Here is a 13778-nt window from a genome sequence, read left to right on the forward strand (position 1 = left end):
TTAAACAAGTGAATGCTACAATGCGCGAAGCATTTTTGCATGTGTTTTGTAACCTCAGTGTAATTGTTGCTTTTGCATCGAATATACACGTCATTTTCGTAAGGTCGATTTATGGGGGAAAAAAACAGAGTTGATTATTCGTACAGCTAAAATGTTGATGGATACGTCCCAACGATTATCAGAAGAAATCTCTTTACGAGTAAATTGGAAAACATTGCAATTAGAAATCGTTCCAATGACGACAGCGAAAAACACCATTTGTTTAAAAGAAAAGTCGGCTAATAGTGTACGCATATGCATTATAAAATAACTACTTATCATCTAGAGAGAAAAGAGAAAGAAATGGATCGTATCTATCTGCAACCTTGATCAATGACCCAACGCACGAACACGCGTCGGTTTTTCGCAAAATGTAATTTCGTCGTGAGTTCACCAACAGTGAGTCGAATGCTTCATCAAAAACCGTTTTTGGCTCAGTAATTGTTGTGTGTTTATTTGGATTCATCCCGTGACATTTTTCTCTAAAAATAGCACGAACATTCCTTGACTTTTTCTTGTTAATAATCGTGTGCCAAAATTGTTCAATTCGGCGAGAAGGAACGTAGAAATGCGAAGAAAAAATAGACACATGTCGTGATGGCTGTAATTATCTACAGGGGAAAAAAACGCGCTTTTTTTGCGTAATGGGGTGTGACCAGTTGATGGAAAAGTATGTCAATGTTGATGTATCGTGTACTTGGCAATACCTACACGATTTACTCAACTTGGCGATTATCAATGATAGTTTTCATAATCGATCAGATTATTATAGTCTGCACAACAACATGGCGGAAAAAAATTCAAGATGGTGACGAATGTTTGAAACGAAAAAGACCCAAGCCTAGAAAATTGAACCACAAAACATGGACTGCTTAAAGTTTTTATTAGTAACCACACAATGAGGCCGTGAATTGTTAGTTTTCTGCCACCACGTAGACGCAATAACAAACGGAAGTCATGCTATTTTATGTTATGGATCCGTGATCCCTTTCCAACCGTCTGGTGTCCTTAAATGAAGTGCAGCGGTTTGTGCAAGAGAGTGAGAGCAACAAAGAAACCTGTATTCCCCCATTTTACGTAACACATGTCAAAAAGACCTTGTTTCTCTTCCGTTAACAAAATCGTATCGTGCCTGTTTGCGATATCGCACAGAAAAAGTATAGCGGCCATCTTTATGTATCGTGCCTTTCTCACCGGCAACGTGGTAAGCATTTAATTATCGCTATTTTTGTGACTGAAAGGGAAAAAACCGATTCAATGGATTTCGATAATGGAACTGACTTTATATGGATTTTTCCTGACTAAAATAAAACCTTCGTTTCATTCGATCGACACGAAAGTGGTATGTTGAGATATCTAAACGAAGCAAAAGTGGTCAGTTAGCCGCCACTCATTTTTTCTGAAATGACAAGATAGATTTTCTCTTTTGTTACAGTTATCCTATAGATCGTTGTAGGAACACTTTTACCAATTGGACAATGGCCTTGATCCGTTCAACGTGTCTGTCTGCATCGAGTTTCACTAAAATTCTGCCGATTTTGGGTGCATAGTAAGTTCAATTCTTTTTTGCAACCTACACCTCTTTTTCTTTATGTTTCTCTTTCTCATAATTGATTATCATTATATCGTGTTTTGAAACATTGAGACCCCCAGTTTTGTCAAACTGGGTTTCAACTTTCAAGCACCGCATTAGTCATTCAGTAACGTGGCGGCTTTAGTGGCCCATTGGAACAACTTGGCATGAGGACCACACCGATGAAATTAATTCCTTTGATTGGATTAAGCAATACCGCTGCCGCACATGCAATGGTAATATCTCCTTACCTATCAAATAACAACCCAACCTTGCTCCATATTTGCGTATAGCTGACGCCCTTTGGAAGTTCAGTAAGGGAATTTTTTGATGCTGTATTTCACCCCTGTAGATGGCCACCCACTCGCCTACGAGGTCGAGCATTTTAGATGGAGATGTCCATTCATCTTTGTCAACACATTTTTAACACTTTGCCCACTGTTTCGAGACTGTGCGGAAATCAAGAAGGGCCTTTTGTTCTGTTCCACGAAACAAAGAAGGTAGGAAAAAAATGTTTATAACCCAGCCCCGCCCCCCACAACCAAAAAAAAAAGATTTCAATGTTATTGTGCTTTTTTGGTTCTTCTCAGATGACCTTATATGCATATTTTAGTTGAACAAACGATTGACTAACCCATAGATAAATAGGTCGTGCTTCCTATTACATAAACACATCGACAGCACACGTTTGGCTATACGTCGATGCCACGTCCTCGTTTCAAATAATACGTGAAATGCCCTAACCGAATTCGGAAAAGGTAAGCAGCTATTGATGTATTCGTCATTCTTATTAGATTCTGCCCCACTTGTTTCATCGTTAATTCGATTAAATCAGACGGCAGCTTTTTATAATGAATGCAAAGACCTTAAAACGTGTTTAGCCATTCATATATTGAGTCGTAGCTGCTGTTGGTAAGTGCGTCGGAATAATCCATCACGAAAAAAAATCTGAATTTCATTTGAGCAATAAGAAAAGACAGCAGAATGCAACTCTTCTACAGTGGGCAGATAGGAAAATGAGAGGGCGGACGTAGCTCGTTTAACGCGTACGTGTATCTGGAGGCGATTGGAACAAATTAAAACAGCAGCGGTATTAATTGATCCAAAATGGAATCAAGGGTGAAAGAAAATCTAGTTTACGTAGGCTGCACGTGATAGGCGCCTACATTTGATACTTTTTTGCATAAACAATTATAAAGTTACATTACAGAGACAGAAACAAGGGCCAAGGACTCGAGCTTGACCAAATTCCACATATTATGAGGCGGCCGCAACAGGGAAATAGCCCATTGCAATATCCTGTATAGATTTTTTTCTCCAGTTCGTAAATTTCTATTACGTAGGTATATAAAATTATATATAGCACTTATAAGGGTATTAAAAAGTGATGTGGCCAGCGTAATCACGACATAGATCAAGGCCATTCAGTACTTTTATAGGCTAAATACTGGGATATTGCTTTTGAAATGGGGATAATGAGGCGCTTATCGGGTCTAATAGGTCCGACCTGAGCTTGCATTCCACTATTGGCTATGTGATTGCAAACCGGTCTTTTATAATGACACGACGTCTAAGTAGCCAAGGGTAGATGCATTATTTATAATAGCATAAGTTAAATCGCGTGCCTGTCATCAATTTTTTGTTTGTCTAATAAAAAAAAACTACCGGAATAGGCTGCAGACGACTAAGCCGCCTGACCGTGACCACGCAACACACGACGTACCCAAAATGCATTAATACCATGCACTACATTAATAACTGGTAGACATTTTTCAATACCTTTAATAAATGTAGTTGTAATTCAAAATTTTCTCTAAAATTTATGGTTCCATTATGAGAAATCAAATTGTGTGGCATAATGCAATACTTTTAAGCGGATGCTTGTAGGATGTGGTAAAGTCCTTGATGGCCGAGCATACATTGTCAACCAACTGCAATTTTGTAGACGTGATGGACTCGATCGTGGTCGCGATCATCAAGGCCTGACGAAGCGGTCCATTTAACTGTGCATACTAATTAAAATGTCCTTAATAAGTATAGTTGCACGGGAATGCATCAAATTTAAAAAGAAGAAAAAAATAATCTAGAGGCTATGAAACTCTCTAGGACACGTCCTATCATTGGTTTAGTCACCAACGGCAAACGTTGGAGGAAAGAAATTTTTTTTCCTATTGACCTGGATTACTAGTAATTACAGACTCCTTCCGCTTTTATTGATTATCGTTATTAAATGCTGCAAACTTGGAATGTGAACACTACACTAGCAATATAAAGCTAACACTTTCTAAGTCGAAGTGGCGAACTTATTTGTTCAGAAGAACAGAATCAGCATCAGCAAGATAAGGGATAACGCAAATGTGGTTTGCAATGCAACGTTGCTATAATTGCATTGTTTGAACATGTTGATTTCGTCGATGGATAGCAAATAAGCTTGTAATGTGCGTGTCTCAAGGTTATTGCCTATTTGAATATGGAACGGAATCAGCTGTCTTCACCTTTTTTTGTGTTCTGTTTCGCAACAGCAGCAGTGAGGAAAAACCCGGTACGTTTTGAATTTTGATTGATGTATTTGTTTCTCTATTTGTCTTTATTGATTCATGCAGAAAAGAAAGGGTTTAGCTCAAGCAAACTTGTTTATTTTGTCTTTTTCAAACAATACCTGCATTATTTATGACAAAACGAGCGCTTTACTTTTTTTAAGCATTGTCAACGCTGTTGGGTCTTCCTCGATGACGAAGAATCGTACCCAACCGAGGTAGAGTGCAACCTAGACCTACTTTAGAGGTACCCATCATTTTTACCTGGAAATTTTAACGAAAGCAGAAAATAATAAACTTCCGTTATTATGATGACCACGAAGCCATATACAGAGCACATCATACGATGTTTTATTGTGCTATGTGTGGTGATTTTTCAAGGTGAAACCACGCCGGCCTACAAAAAAATGGCGCAAAGAAAGACGAAAATGAGAAAGTTTCGTGCCTGTTCTCTCTCTCTAGTGGCAAAACCATGGATTTGTTGTTTTTGTTTCAAGACAAGCAACATACACGGAGAGAAAGACACGAAAAGTGAACACACACGAGCGCTCTAGAACTGGATTGCCCTGTGTGGCATTGACTCTCGATTGTTGGGCCACATTTTATATAATATGAGGACCGGAAAGTACCGCTTCAAGTCCAGTAGATCGCCATCTTTTCACTGGATCGTGTGTCTGTCCAACCCTCTGCAGTGTGGTTCCAAGTGTGATTCCAAGACAACGTACACACAACGTACAAGTGTTCCATCAGCCCACAACGAACACATTCGTCGAGTGGCATGTGTCCTTTACCCGACAGCAACCATTGGCATTTGTTAAACAACAAACGACTAAAGGATTCACTGTTGATTCAACCAATTCGTGCATCGAATGTCCTAAGCCAAAGTCACATGCCTAAACATGAATGAAGAGCTGCTGCCGTGCGAGGTGGCAATTAGTGTCGTCGCCAATCAAGAACCTGTGCCACCATCATCGACTGATCGGAAAGCATCTTTGACCAAGAAATTGAGTAACATTAGCGACAATTTCAATTCCATTATCAATAGTGCTGTTGGAGCTGCTATCGTCTCTTCATCGACACATTCATCGTCAATTATCCCATCGAGACGATCGAGTTTGGTCGGTCGTAGTCGCAAGAAATCACGTCGTTTGACGTTGACTCAAGTTTGCTCTGAAGAATCACCAGTCAGTCATCAATATTCTTGTGGTGCTAATAATCGTCCTCAATTGCCCGTTCCAGTTGACAGCAATTACGGTGAACATCAACCTTTGCAATCCGTTTCGTCGATTGACGGCTATGATCATCCTACCGTCTCCAGGACGGCAAGTTTGATTTCTTTTTCGTCAGTTAGCAGCAGCTCATCGTCTGCCGTCTCATCCATGTCGTCGTCCAGTTCTTCGTCACCCAAATCTTTCTCTCAAAGGTCGTCCACTTCGTCGCCACGATCATCAATTTCTTCGACGTCGACTCATCCCGAACGGAAAATCAATCGCATTTTTTCCATTTTGCATTCGATGCAACAAACTTTTCTGCAAGCGCAGCCATTCGCAGCAGCAGCAGCAGCAGCAGCACAACAAAATGGACAACAACCACAACAACCCACATCGCCACAACAGGAGCCGCAATTCATTGTCATGGTACCACCGCGATCGACGTCCGTCACCACCGTCCATTCGGACGCCTGTAAAAGCACCCATGGCAGCGTGAGGCCGCAGCGTTTGCACCAGCCGTCACGCCAACACATTTATGGAATGGGAAGGAGTCAAGATTCGTTGGTTTTGGCCGGTGCTGGGTCCGTCAACAGCCATCCCAATCACATGGCCACGACCATAGATCGCAATCGGCGCTTCGGATCGGCCAACAGCTGGGCAGGTTCTCAATGCTCGGGATACACGTGCACCACCATGACAACCAGCACTGAAGCCACCTTGTCGGCTCCTTTGGTGCATGCCACGCCGTACCACAAGGACGGATGGTCTGGGCAAAACATTTAATTTTTGGTTTTGCATGAATCTAATTTTTAATTGTTTGTTTTGCAATAGGACGTCGCTATTCATCGCAGGTAGTTCCACATACGCCCAGTTGTTAATTGTCGTCTGCATCGTGGCTGCACTGTCAGAGGTGGTTACTCACAACGTCCCATTTCTCTACTTCGAGGTAATTTTTTGTCTGTTTGGCACTTGATGCCTTTTCAAAAATTATATAACACTCAATTTAGATGTTCACTTTCTACTAATATTATAATTGGCTTCTTTCTATCAACGCCAACTAACAAATAGATCAACCCGTTTCATGACGTCATGATTCGTGTGCACCCGCAGAATTAAGGGAACGAAAAAAAATCTAAACCACTGGCCCACATGCATAATCACTTAGAAATCTTTGTTCGTTTAGCTATGTACGGTTGCTTGGGCCACGAAGTCGCCCATTTTGCTTGAAACGAGTTCATCATTTTTGGCCAGACTAGCATGATCATAGAAAGTGAAAATATCCACCCTACTGCCTCTAGGCATTCGTAATGGCTTATTAAATATTCGCGAAATTCGTCGAATCACCAAAGTCGACAAGTTGATCGTTGTCGCTCTTTAATGGTAGGGTCGTATAACAATTTTATAAAGAGGAAAACAAAGGAAAAAAAAATAGATATCCAGTCACGTTTCTAATATTATTTACTTTCGCATAGCCTCACATGGAGATTATCACATTTGTGCGTGTCGGCACTATTAGAGTGGGCTGAAATGATCCAGTTTTGATTTCGTTTCAAATTTCCAAGAAATGTTTACAAAACATTTCTTTTTTTTTTTTGTCAGCCACGATTCGAAAAGGCATTTCACGAATTATGTTTTTTTTTATCTCCTTTACTCCTATAGGGATTTTTCACATACTTGTACACGATGTCGATCCTATTCTTCCTCTACGTTTTCGGCTATTTGTTACGCTCGAAGAGGAGAAAAGAGGAAAAAAGAAGATTACGTAAAATGAGTAAATTAAGACGTGCTCAAATGGCAACGTCGTCTGCTGAACACGAGAAGGATATTCAAGGCTCTTACCGCAGTAGCAGAAGTGCTTCGATCGCCATGGAAACAGAAGCCATTGCCAGTACGTCGACCCTCAATCGTTTCATTACTGGGATCAGGAGCCAAAGAAGGAGGTTCAGTCGAACGGGTGACGGTGTTAATAATTTAGCATTAGAAATTGGCAATGAAAACAGTAATCATGACTCATTCAAATCACCAAATTTGCCTGGACCGAGTAAAAACCTGCAATGGACACCGTCGTCGGTCGGTTTCAATTTGGTTGACGAGTCGCCAAGTGAAATCGTTTCATACGCAATGAACAGCGACAATGTCGTCATCCCCAGTAGTGAAACCGGTCGAAATAGCATTCACCATCATCATAGCGGTAGCAGTATGAATGGAACAAGCAGCAGCAGCAAGATCAAGAAATTGAAAGTTTCAGACAATGAACACAGCCATGGCAGTTTTTTCCTTAGAGCTGGTGCCGTAGCTTTCGGATTGGGCACCATGATTTATGACGGACTGGAATTTGGGGCCTTTCTCGAAGTACCCAGTGATTCACCTTGTTTCGCTCTACTGCGAGGACTTAATCCTGTCCTCCATGCCGCATTTGTGTTCCTCCAAATGTATTTCATCTTCATATCAGCTAGGGTATTTCCATTCTTTTTTCCATACATTTGTCTTTGCTCAAAAACCTTTCATTATATATAGCTGAACATACACAAATTCAAAGCGATTGCCCGTTTTGGATTAATGCACTGTCTGGCGACAAACGTGTGCGTTTGGATGCGGACGCTTGTTCGAGAATCGCTCAAAGAGATCAATCATCATTATGACCATCACCCGAATGAGGCCGAAAAATTGCACATGACCCAACATCAACATGTGGCCTCATCTAGTGCTGCCGCCGTGGCAGCAGCGGCACAACATGAAGCGTCGGCTGCTGCAGCTGATACACAAGCATTTCTTCATCACGTGGCTGAAGCTGTTGCTGCGGCAGTCGGTAGCGAAGAAGATGGAAGTGCATCAGTTTACGAATTTGGTAAAATTGAGTCATTTCATAGAAAAAAGTTTACATTAATAACATTCTATTGCTAGTCAACGATACTCTGGCCGAAGCGCTCAGCGCTGCTATCGAAGTCAAGAGTAAGGAAAAAACAAATTTATGGGAATTGACGGGTAATGTCTCGTGTGGGCGCCATATTTTCCTCGGCGAACTCATTATGAAAGCGGCACCCTTTCTCTATCCCTTCTTAATTGAGTATTCCCTCATTGGTGCTGGTGTCCTCTACGTCATTTGGGCTAACATAGGACTCAACCCAAAGTATTAAATTTGTTAAATTCATCGACAAAGTACACCTTTAATGAAATGTTGTGTAACATCAGGTACAAGACAGAGGAGAATGACAATGAGGATTCAACCTGGAACAGCAAATCTCGTCAATTGAGAGTTGACTGTGTTGGAGCTTCAAAAGGTCTTTTTATGGGCCTTTTTGTCTTGACGGCCGCCCTTCTCTGTCTTATCCTCTTCTTCATATTTGCACCACAACGGCAATTTCATCGTCTAGGATTGTTTTTGGCCGATTCGGCTCATTTGTCGCTACTTGTTTTCTCACTCTGTGCCATGGCAATTGGCTCCTACAGGTCAGTTTTATGTTAAACATTTTTTTTTTTGCATACTCGATTAATTTATCGTTTCCTTTTTAAAAACATAGAGCCCGACATCTCCATTTCCATTCCGAACATATGGAAGAGCTGGGCAGCATTTTACTTCGCGTCTCTGCCCTGGGTATTTTTGCGTACTCCGTCTTCTCCATGATTGCTGGAGCATTTGCAAATCAAGAGACGGACGAGCCGCCCGTCTTGGTCTTCATCAACGGCCTCCTGTCAGTAGTTGAAGTAACTATGCAGATGCTCTTCATTTCGGATATGTCTAGACGACGAGTCAACACAATGGAGCAGGACCGAGAGAAACCCGGCCGACAAGCCGTCACTTTTTTGTTGATCACCAATTTAACTCTGTGGCTGGTCTACACATTTGAAATGCAAAAAGTCGAGGCCAATCCGGTCCAGCTCAATTTTTACGGTTTCCTCCCTTGGGCCATCGTGCAGCGCATCACTCTACCGCTTTGCATTTTCTACCGTTTCCACTCGGCCATTGTCTACGCCGAAATATGGAAGAATTCGTACCGATATCATGGGCCTTCCTTTGAGGAAGCCATGCCACAACAGTATATTATATCTTGAGGGAGTTCTTTCCTTTCTTTGTGTTGTCATTTTCACTTTTTCCAAGATATGTTTTCGCCCGATTTTGCTTAATGACGATGCAAAAGCCAACATATTTAAACTATCGCCAAATATTGTCTTTGGGGTGAATTTTTGTATGCAAAGTTGAATACTTAAGCCAAGGCCTATATTCAACATTGCTATGCAATCAGTGAAATGATTATGGTTGGATAATTATTGGGTAGGAGGACCTGTGTATAAAAATGGAAAGACAGGACAGGTGCATCTGTTGCCTACGTGCTAGACTGTTATTCGAAATAGAGCCACTGTATAATATTTGAATATCCGTGACAAAAAAATTTCCTCGTCAGACAATGCCGGATTACCCCCAATTTCGATTCAGTAATAACTTATTAATAGAAAATCTAACATCTCTCTCAATACACTGAGAAAGGTAATAACTGGAGGTTACGGTTTCATTATTTGTGACGTGAACTTTAAATGTGGATAATAAAAGAACGTCATGAAACAAATTTTGTTTCTATGTTTTATTTATTTAAGGACCATAGGAAATGTAAGCAAACATGACTATGTTTGAAAAAGTAAGAGAAAAGTAATTTTCCAAAATTCGAAAAAGCGGGAAGGCAATAGCCTTCCAACTTTTGTCAAAATCTATGGCAATCCGTTTAACCCGTAATAAAAATAAAAAATATTGTCCTTTTTTCCTCTTTTACTGCTATCGCCATCTACCGGTAACATTTGTAGTTATAAATGGGCCTAGATAATCGGGCTTGAAATATTTTACATTACTCCAAAACTATAAAGTGTACGTAAAAACAAATTCCATTTTCGTATTCCTTGGTTAATTTTGAATCAGAATCATCTATAGTTATCTAGATTTAATGCTATTATTTTTTAATAGGTAAAAATTTTAAGCCCGACAATATAAGCCCGTTATTTTTTAATTGTTTTTTATGTTTTATTCAAAAACTATGAGTCCCACGAGAAAACAACCCTCATATTCGTGATGCCCGTTTAATTCTGCATCGAAACCATGTATTTAACGCGAAATCTAAAGTTTTGCCAAAATTGAAAAAATGAGAAGGCTATAGCCTTCCCACTTTTCCAATTTTCTTCAAATTCTAGATTTCATTAAAAATACATTATTCCGATTCGTAATTGATCGCTGATCACGAAAATGGGGTATATTTTTATATTAGGCTTCTACTTTTTGAAATAACCATAAAAAACAGAAAGTCGGGCTTATTTAGTCAGGCTTATTTAGTCGGGCTTAAATTTTTTTTCGGTCAGTGTATCTAGAGAATTAACTAGAAATATGACCGGTAGATAGCGATACCAGTAAAACAGAAAAAAAGGCCAATTATTTTATTTTTATTTTGGGTATTGCCATACGCCATAGCCTATGGCAATCCGTTTTACCCCAAATAAAAAAATATCGGCCTTTTTTTCTGTTTCCCTATGGCAACCCGTTTTACCCCCCCCAAAAAAAAAATATCGGCCTTTTTTCTGTTTCACTGCTCTCGCCATCTCCCGGTCAGATTTGTAGGTAATTCTCTACATACCAAATTTTTCTGCTGCATCATGCTAGCGCAGTAGCGTACAGTACTTTGCGGTTGCTAGACGTCGTCAGTCTATTTCGTCACACTGTGGTTTCACCCCATCTGTCATTTGTACCAATTGTAGATATTGTCCATAACAAGTCTTCATGTTTACATTCTTGCCAGTGGTGCTGATACTTTTTTTTATCACAACTGCTTGTTTCAGCTGTTCCAAGTGAGGCATTACTTATGCAAGTACTTAAAGAGGGCTGACCATTACAAAAGAAGAGCTCATCGCGGTATGTTATGAAATGAATAGATTTTTAAAGAAAGAAAACTTTTAACCTCCCCTATTCCTCATAGATGCTGTGATGATATGTTTGCAAAACTGGAAAAAATTCTGTGCTATGGTGGCCTTAAGTATGTGCCCAACATTTTGAAAAATGTGAACAGCAAAAACAGTTGGTCAGAATTCCAAACGTCAAAAGCACTTATTTCTGGAAAATTAGTTAATCTACATCCTGATTTTCTGCTGTTCCATCAGTCACTATGCAGTGTGTTTGGACAATGGAAGCATTCTTGAATCAGACTGCTTCAATTTATATAGAAAATGTACTGCTTGCCATGCCCTGTGACCAACTTCACAGGACTACGTTGTAAGTTAGTATCACTTTACAAAGCCGAATAGGTGTAACCAAATGCAATTTTGTAAATTTTTTATACAGAATTATTTTACTGCTTTGTTTCATTGTACAGCAAATTTAGATTACATGGCTAGTATGAAAGAGATCAAGTATATTACCGAAATTGGCAATTTCCCTTTGCGACATCCGAACTCCTCAGTCTGTCATTCTGATGCAGGGGTCCTGAAAGAAGTTGGAACATTTTGAACCATCTCATCCAATAAGTCTGTCTCTTTCCTTGTGCCTGGAAACCCATGATTACAACTAATTAAAATTCCATTTATTGTATTATTTGCATAGGTATTAGAAAATAGGTAGTCGCTTAATGATTAGTTTCTGCGCTGCCCGTCAACTTACCACCCAAGCAAGCACTATGTCTGTCAAACCATTAGCTGAATACAGTTAATACCAGTAGTTCACCAAAACAAGAGGTAAAGAAGGATTGCACCGATCCTTATTGAATATGTATTGATAGGCAAACATTTAAAAATTGATTCATGTTTCGTTTTCTTTAAATAGGTTAGGAATCATACTGAATCAAAAGAGGTATCTAGTCGAACCAAATTTCATAATGATAAGGGTTGGAAGCCCGAAGGATCTTTGGAAAAATGCTTCCTGACCATTACCTTCAGTCGTTGCTGCCGCCCGAAAACAAAGTATTAAAAGTTATATAAATTGAAGTGCATATCTGGGCTCCCTTCTTTTCTGTGGCCCCGTTTCCCTTAAATTTTTAATAAGCCCGTAGGGGGTCATGCCCCTACTGTGATCAGCAGTAAACGGTTGTGAGTGCGCTGTCTGGAAAGGGGACGTGGATGTTCTCATGGTCCGATGATATCATTGGAGGGCTGTGGGGGCTACCCAAAAATCCGAATTAACAGTTAATCGCTCACGTAAAAGCTTGTCCGCGACCTTCGCTCTTCTTCCGGCTTCTCTTAGCCACGCACCGGGTAATCTCCCCGGTGAGTCAACTGAGGTAGTGTCTCCCCCTACCTTGGTTGACAGCAACTTTGAAATCGACTATTTTGTCCTTTCAAAGTTGCAAGTCTTTAAATTGTACCGAATATTGTCAATAAAAATTCTTAAAAAAAAAATTATTTATCTTATCGTTTTTACTGTCATGGAGTTGCTCTGCATCTTTCACAATGGTGAACATTTCCTTGTTTATGTTGCAATGATTGACGTATACGTTATACTTTCAATTTTTGCTGTTTCCAATTATCGGAGAATATTTCGTATGTTTTTGTTCGTTGTTACATGACTTTATTGTTTATGGAACGATGCACTTCAATCTCACTACATGGAGATCCCACAACTATTAGTGCATTAATGATATTGAATAGTATACACACATTGTATTTAACATTGTGAGTTATTTATATTTATTTCATTGCATTTTGACTCTTTAAGGGATTGAACCTTTGACTTCTGGCGTGCGACGCCGATGCTCAACCATAGAGCCATGAGTCTTGTAAAATAACTAACAATTTTTCCATGTCTTTTGAAGGAAACCTATTTGCACTTGTAATAATATTGTTGTGCGTCCCAACGCAATCTAATATTTCCGTATCGGAATGTCACTTATAAATACAATAGAGTAATTCTTTTTTTGTACAAAGAAATATTGTCTACAGCGGGACCCATGACTCAAACCTCTTGCACATAGGGTCCAGACGTGACTCGAACTCTTGACTTTCTATCACCATAGTCAGACGCTCTACCTCAGAGCTATCAGTATTACATTACTTCCCGTAGCGTGCTAATACGATTCAGCGTAACGTAAAATAAGAAAAAGTCGGGCTTATTTTTAAACCTGACTGTACATCAGATGGCCGTGCATGATAAGGTTAAAATAATAGTATGTGGTATATCTTCATGCTATGATCTATATTTACCAGGTATATCTTCCCATTAGCGTGATACATAATGCTAGTAGTCTCTGTTAACTAAGTACATCAATAAACCAACAGTAAAATAACAAAACAAGCACGAAAGAAGCCACTACACCATTTCATATATGATCAAAATGCTTAAAATAATTGGCGTATTAATGTTCATTTTTTAGTTTTTGCGAAGTTGAAAAAAAAAATTACCGGAAGTGACCGGAAGTAGGCTATATCTCCAGAAATACTGGACCCACAACAAAA

At 39.7% G+C, this 13778-nt stretch overlaps 1 protein-coding gene and 1 long non-coding RNA gene across 2 annotated transcripts; both read left to right on the top strand.

Moving 5' to 3' along the window:
• The first annotated feature begins 4787 nt into the window (after positions 1–4787).
• LOC130692778 (uncharacterized) lies at positions 4788–9452 on the top strand. The gene is made up of 7 exons (XM_057515845.2): positions 4788–6124; positions 6192–6306; positions 7020–7817; positions 7878–8208; positions 8265–8490; positions 8553–8810; positions 8882–9452. Exons 1-7 carry the CDS (start codon positions 5049–5051, stop codon positions 9411–9413), a joined length of 3336 nt encoding a protein of 1111 aa, XP_057371828.1. The 5' UTR covers positions 4788–5048; the 3' UTR covers positions 9414–9452.
• A 1597-nt stretch (positions 9453–11049) lies between these two features.
• LOC130692839 (uncharacterized) lies at positions 11050–12685 on the top strand. Its single transcript, XR_009001577.1, has 5 exons — positions 11050–11250; positions 11315–11607; positions 11708–11858; positions 11935–12065; positions 12154–12685. It is a non-coding gene; the product is annotated as an uncharacterized LOC130692839 (long non-coding RNA).
• Positions 12686–13778: the final 1093 nt, after the last annotated feature.

This window comes from Daphnia carinata, chromosome 3, assembly GCF_022539665.2.
Source record: "Daphnia carinata strain CSIRO-1 chromosome 3, CSIRO_AGI_Dcar_HiC_V3, whole genome shotgun sequence".
Taxonomy (NCBI): domain Eukaryota; kingdom Metazoa; phylum Arthropoda; class Branchiopoda; order Diplostraca; family Daphniidae; genus Daphnia; species Daphnia carinata.

Coding starts and splice junctions, on each gene's coding strand:
- LOC130692778 (XM_057515845.2), top strand. CDS start 5,049: ATGAATGAAGAGCTGCTGCCGTGCGAGGTGGCAATTAGTGTCGTCGCC. Junction 6,125..6,191: donor CCGTACCACAAGGACGGATG/GTCTGGGCAAAA, acceptor GTTTTGCAATAG/GACGTCGCTATTCATCGCAG. Junction 6,307..7,019: donor TCCCATTTCTCTACTTCGAG/GTAATTTTTTGT, acceptor TTACTCCTATAG/GGATTTTTCACATACTTGTA.